Source organism: Chenopodium quinoa, unplaced genomic scaffold (assembly GCF_001683475.1).
Source record: "Chenopodium quinoa cultivar QQ74 unplaced genomic scaffold, ASM168347v1, whole genome shotgun sequence".
In the NCBI taxonomy this organism is placed as follows: Eukaryota; Viridiplantae; Streptophyta; class Magnoliopsida; order Caryophyllales; family Amaranthaceae; genus Chenopodium; species Chenopodium quinoa.
Genome location: NW_018744420.1, coordinates 412,762 through 419,178, shown reverse-complemented (window position 1 = coordinate 419,178; position 6,417 = coordinate 412,762). Strand labels below are relative to the sequence as shown.

The window sequence follows — 6,417 nt, the reverse complement described above, 5'->3', positions numbered from 1 at the left end:
CTATATATTGAATCAATGGAATACATTCCAATCTGAGGAGTTTCATACAATCTAACATGGTATCAGAGCTTAGGTTTTGGATCCAACCTCAGCTTCCGCAAATTAAATTTTTTTTCCTTTCTTTTCCCAAGCCCTAGCTGCCACCCTTTTTAGTTTGTTTATGACGTAATTAAATAAATAAAAGATATTGATATATTTTAAGGCCATATTATCTGATCTAGAACTTACGAAGAGGAGAAAATCAGAAATAGAAGATTTAAGGGATGAGACCTTAATGGAGATTCTTGTGTGATTACTAGTGAAATCAGGGCATTAATGTAAGCTGGTCTCGAAACGTTGGCTCGGCTTGATTTCAAGTAAAAGCTTTGCCCTTCGCCATCGAATACGACATGTGAATCATACAATTGATGTTAAACATAATCATATACAACTTGTCAACTATTTGATCAATAAATGCTCCTTCTAATCCTTCTCCGCTGATTCGAGAGGTCCACGCGTTACCTAAGAACCAGAACCAGAACCAGCCCTTAGTATCCTTAGATTTCCTCAATCAACAATGGCCTATGAACTTGGTGCTATTGGTTTCTAATGATTTACTCGACAGTTGTCGAATCTTGGTGTTGGTGTAAACAATAACTCCGTTCCTTCCTTATATCTACGCGCATCGAACCCCTTAACGAAGCAATCTTATAGGCTCCCCCAACCTCCGCCTTGTTTCTTTGATGATCATCAAAGAAATCCTCTTATTGACTTCACAAGCATCATATTAACGATCCCACCCAATACAAAGTGGTGCTTGTAAAGAACTCGCAACGCCTATATAGGTGTGGATGCAACACTGTTAGAAGCAGTGAGATTTTGAATATCTACGTCCTTCGGATACCGGCGGTTGGTGTAATTTTGTTGTGCCTAGTCCACTAAACTTTTTGGCGGTGCCAAAAATAAATGAAGCGGATGGTCATGCAACCACTTTGGATGGGGCGCTTTATTGGTGCACCAACATGATCATGGTATATAATTCATTCGACAAAGACAATAACCCCGACTTTATTGATCTTCCTGATGAAGCAAAAATCGATGAGATGTACGTTGATCAACGAAGTTTATGCATAGCAAATGTTGAACAACACCTGCGGCTTTATCATTAACGTTACGTCACTGCCTCTACTCAAACAATCACCGTGTGGGATATGAAGGACTACTTGAATGGCCATGATAATTGGAATATAAAGCATTTTGTGGATCTTACAAGTATTAATTGGCTTAGTGCTGATGTGCGCATGTCTATCAAAGGTTTTGATCCTTATGACGGAGACGTGTTGTACGTTTATTCTAAAGATAATCGTCTAATGGCTGTGAATCTAAGAAGCAAGACGGTGCAATTAGTCTTGGATTTCAACTCCTCCGTATTTTCTTTGATCCCATCCTTCAGATTGTTTCCTTATTGTCCACCTCTCTGGCCAACTCCCATCACCCATCAACAACACAACGGCTGCTACTGATGATCATCAAGATACTTGACTTTGGTTAAGTACTACCTCCGTTTCATATTATGTGCAACACAATTGGGTATTACATTCAATTGTTGCAAATAATGTGAAACAACATGGACCAAAGGTATAAAAATCACTTAATGAAATACTTTCTCTGTTTCTTCGAATTCCAATCGTTACTTTTCTGATTACGCAACCGATTTGAGAAAATTGAACATATTAATGTTACATAACAAAATTATAATGAATTGAACTTTAGCCCTCATTTACTAAATAACTACGAGTACTAAGCTAGAATCAATGTGAGAGTTAAAGTGCAAAAATCAAACTACCTTACAGCTCCATGCCTTTTAGGTATTGTACAAATCTATAAATTCCTTAAATTTAATGAACAAAAATATAACAGATATGTAGATGATTTTCATTATAGAGGATTAAATGTGATCCATCTTTGAAACATTGCTAAACATTCTCGTGGCTTATATTCAGGGGCAACATGTCCTGCTCCCTACAAATTAACAATTTGTCTAATATTAATTGGTGCAAAATTGTACGAAGTAATCAATAATCATAACAAAAAAAAAAAAAATTGAGTGAAGTTCTATACCTTGATTTTAGTAAATGTCAAATTATAGATGTCATTTGAATACTCTGTGACATATCTGTATGAAACGAGAAATTCTCAGACTAAATTGGTTTGTAGGGATTTACCATTTGTCGAAATATTTACTCGCAACACAAATTCACAATATTTCTCAGACACCTTCATCATGATGGAAGTGTGAAACTCAAACATGGCTTCTATGGTGAAGTTATACGAACAAATAAAGAGAGAAAGTGTAGGAAGTTTACCCTGCAACTTGACCGTAAAGAAACCAATGACTCCAATAAACATCATTTGGAACGACATTTAGCTTCTTCATCCATTTCAACGTGAACATATATGGCATGCATATATCCTGGTCACCACTGTTCGTTAACATGTTAAACAAAGAATATAGCTCAAAAAGGGCGTTTTTTTTTTAACAAAGAGGACGAATCTAATATTATTAACCATGAATGAAACTCATAATCTATATAAAAGTCATAAATTACCTGAAGATTAGTGCCCTGAGAGGGTGCATGGAAAGATTTTGATGAAAACTGATGCTACTATCGATATCGTGAGTGTAGTTAACTCATCATTGTTGTGACCACGACAACGAATCCATTGGTTAATCGTTCCCTAAATACATTCTCAAGATTATTAGACTGCAACATGCTACACGATAACATCAAATAGCTAATACTAAAGTGGTTATTTTGAGGATCGATTTACTTACCTCTCGAACATGAGGAGCTTTTTGGACATTAATGTTATTTGCCCACAATTTAGACATGCGATCATGATAGTATTGTTGTATGTACCACCGAATAGTAATAAAAATAAATTTGATGTCACTATTATTATAGAATCAACCTTATATTATATGTCTCTCAACTTTGAAGAAAGAATAAAAGTGAGAAACAAAGCAATACCCGACACCACTTATCTGGTGATGGATGGAAGCATTTCGATTCAAGGACAAATTCATTTTCTATTGGATCAATGCACTGCATAGGCCAATAGTTAGACTTAGATCTACATATTTGTACATGATATCTATTAAGTTTTTATTTCAGAACTATGTGAGTTAGATTTATGTTTGCAAAAGAATATACTTTAAAGATAAACTCACCTTTGATGCAGTTTCAAGATTCTTCTTGCATTGTGCATTACCTTTTGCAGCAATTGGTCGATAATCACCATGGCATCTTCCTTTGGCCGACTAACAATTGTAATATACATGATGATCCATTAGCAAAAAATTAATTAAAAAAATCACTTCAACAAATTAATTATTTAAAAGAGAATTACATGCATAATGTCTTATTTAAAGAGTATTTATTTTTAAACTTTGATGCGCTGTACTAGACATTAAACCATTGTCCTTGGAAGATTTCCTTGTAAATATTTATGGACAAACAATCAATGTATTGCACAAACATTTGGCACAAAAAAATGTGTTTCAATGTTATTAGTGACACAAACATGCTGAAAGTAAAGTGACAATATACTAACCTCATATATCTTATCGGATAGTACGGATACACGGTGAGCATATTCAACTTTCGTTTGGTCTTCAAGGTACTTAGTAGTCACCGGATTCCCGAGAACATATCCCTGGATGCAAACGTGCGTTTTATTTGAAGAGAGAGTTTGCAAGACAAATGAAATTTTAAAATTGACAAATAATACCCTTGGTGTGTACTGTATAAAATAATTTACATGGCGTGTTATCATTGTTTGTATAATTATTTTATATTATTATTGTATGATTTGCTATTTATATGCTTGAGTTTATATATACGATTAATGTATATAATTTTATGATTTGATCTGATCTAATTGTCTTGTTATTATTGTTGTGTATGATTGATCGTATCATTATAACAATATGCTAGGGTTCTTAATGTTGTAATTCTAGGGAGTATTGTTATATTGAGGTTTTAGGGTTACTCATATTGTTTTTGGGTTGTGAGTTAATTATATTTGGGTATTAGTTTTATTTTCCTATATAAGAGTTGAGATATACTACGATTGAATCGAGTTTGAATGGTTATGTTATCTGGGAACCCGTGCCATTATTGAGATATTGTTTATGAATCTGTAAATGATTATTTGATCAAGTATGAGATCAAAAGGGTTGAGAATTATTATTTTGTTCTTGGTTCGAGGCTCGATGTTAATTACCTTAGTCCTTGGCATGTTGGTAAGGAGATAATGATCATGAGTTAAAAATGAGGTACAATCTTTATTTATACTTTTCTATGGTCCCCTACAGTGGAATTTTGACCCATATTGGTCATGGTTTGAAGTGTTTTCTGATTATTGAGAGTAAGTTTTTATACTTGTTGGTTTATTTATTCGAATTGCCCATGTCCAAGGCTAGGTATTGAACACTTATTGGTTAGATGAGTTAAATGAGTAAATGATCGTATTATTACTCGAGGTTGGGTTTGACAAAGGTTATTTCCAGAGTACAAGGTGTAATGTAGTGTTTTGAACTATATTATTTAATTGAGCTCGTAATGTTAATTATTTTATTATTATTTGTATTCTGATATGTGGTGATTACTCAGCTTTTTGCTGACATGTATGTTTGTTTGTTGTGCTACTTGTGTTTGCGACCATGTTTTTTTCTTATGGTGGCCCTGCGACGATCTATTTTGAAATTTGTCCTTAATTTTCCTTAATGACGTAGCTAAAGGAGCTCAAGTGTTTCGATTAGTATTTTATAACAAGTTTGTAAAGTTGTATAAATAGCTCACCTAGTTTATTGGGTTGTAATTATTGGGATTTTGTAAGTCTTAGCACTTAACAAGCTGTTGAGTGTGGCGGTAATACCTCCGATTCAGGTATATGCTTCGGCAGTTTTTATTCAAAGGTTGTTTATTTTTCCTTTATTTATTATTTATTATTAGCTAGTAAATTGGGGTGTTATAGCGGGTCAAGTAAAAAAGAACGGAGAAAATAAGTCAAAACTCAAAAGTGTAATTACAAATTTCCTTTTTACTCTAATCAAAATTTCCTACAGCCCTTCTCAAACCATATTTACTCACAAACTTTGAAGGCTGGAGAGTAGCAATACAGTGAAACAGTAAACCTTAAGAGGCCAAATGCAGCAGAATAAAGTATCTTAGATCAAATCAAGCAACTGCTGAACCTCAATATTACAAATTCACAATTGTCCATGATCTGAAACGAGGAGAAACGATATCTATTTATAAGGAAAAAAAGACTCAAAACGATCAGAAAAGACTCAAAACGGGGCGATAGACCTATCGCGGCGCGATGGAGTTGTCACGGTGCGATGGTCCTGTAGTTTTGTGGTTTTTGTTTTTATCATAACTTTTGATCCAGAAATTGAAATAAGATAACTAATATATCGTTGGAAAGCTCTAGAAGTCTACATTCCAATCCAATTAGAATCAAATTGATATCTTTTATAGAATTTGAGATATGATCGAAATAGTGAAACAATGTCAGTTTTGGATAGAGATTAGTATTTTAATCATATCTTTTTCGTTTCTAATCAGAACTGGGATTATGATACAACATTGAAAATATAATTTCAAGAGCTATCCTAAAATTCAAGATTTGCATAAAAATTATGAGGCACGAAACTCAGAATGGCTCGGTTTACAAGTACCCAACAAGTTTTGGGCTCGGTTTATTATTTTGGCCATAATTTATTCGTTTTAAGTCGGATTTGGGGCTTTAATATATCATTGGAAAACTCTTTTCAACCCCATCCAACCAAGAAATAATTGGACTGAGATTATGGACCAAAATAATCTGGTTTGGACGTTTTTATGATTTGAGCACGAAATGAATGATTTTAAGGACACGAAATGAATGATTTTGGGTTTAAGGGCATGAAATGAATGATTTTGGATTAAAATTTTTTAGGAAAGGTTAGGGATACGGTCAAGGATTAAGAAAACTTCACAAGACTCTTCAACTCTTTACCGAACTCGTTAATCAAAGATGTGAAAGGTACTCATCACTAGGTTTGATTTTTGGGGAAACACAATCAGGTGTCTACACTACCGTCTTGAAGCCTTGGATGGTCGTCCTATTCCATGTACGTGGAATATAGACAATCTCAAAAAATATTATATATAAAGTTTTTGTACTTAGCCTTAAATTTGTATACTCCCTCCGTCCCAAATTACTCGCAATGTTTTGACTTTTTGCACTATTCACACATCTCACTTTGACCATCTTCTTCAGCTATTATATGAAAGCTAATGTAATCAAGTAAGATGTTGTTGGGTCTATTTTAATGTATAGTTTCTTAATATAATTTTTTTATAGCTTATATAAGTATATAATAAAGAT

The 6,417-nt window shown here is 33.7% G+C and overlaps 1 protein-coding gene across 1 annotated transcript; it reads right to left on the bottom strand.

The window, feature by feature from the left end:
- Positions 1 to 1,917: 1,917 nt before the first annotated feature.
- Positions 1,918 to 3,816, bottom strand: LOC110696905 (serine carboxypeptidase-like 9). Its single transcript, XM_021874232.1, has 7 exons — positions 3,802 to 3,816; positions 3,595 to 3,696; positions 3,212 to 3,301; positions 3,012 to 3,086; positions 2,346 to 2,452; positions 2,101 to 2,155; positions 1,918 to 2,001 (listed from the first exon to the last, which is right to left on the bottom strand). Exons 1-7 carry the CDS (start codon positions 3,814 to 3,816, stop codon positions 1,918 to 1,920), a joined length of 528 nt encoding a protein of 175 aa, XP_021729924.1.
- Between the last annotated feature and the right edge of the window lie 2,601 nt (positions 3,817 to 6,417).

Excerpts from the sequence above, each read along its gene's own strand:
- LOC110696905 (XM_021874232.1), bottom strand. Across the intron at positions 3,302-3,594 it reads TATCCGATAAGATATATGAG|TCGGCCAAAGGAAGATGCCA; the intron begins GTTAGTATATTG and ends TACAATTGTTAG. Across the intron at positions 3,087-3,211 it reads ATCTTGAAACTGCATCAAAG|TGCATTGATCCAATAGAAAA; the intron begins GTGAGTTTATCT and ends TGGCCTATGCAG.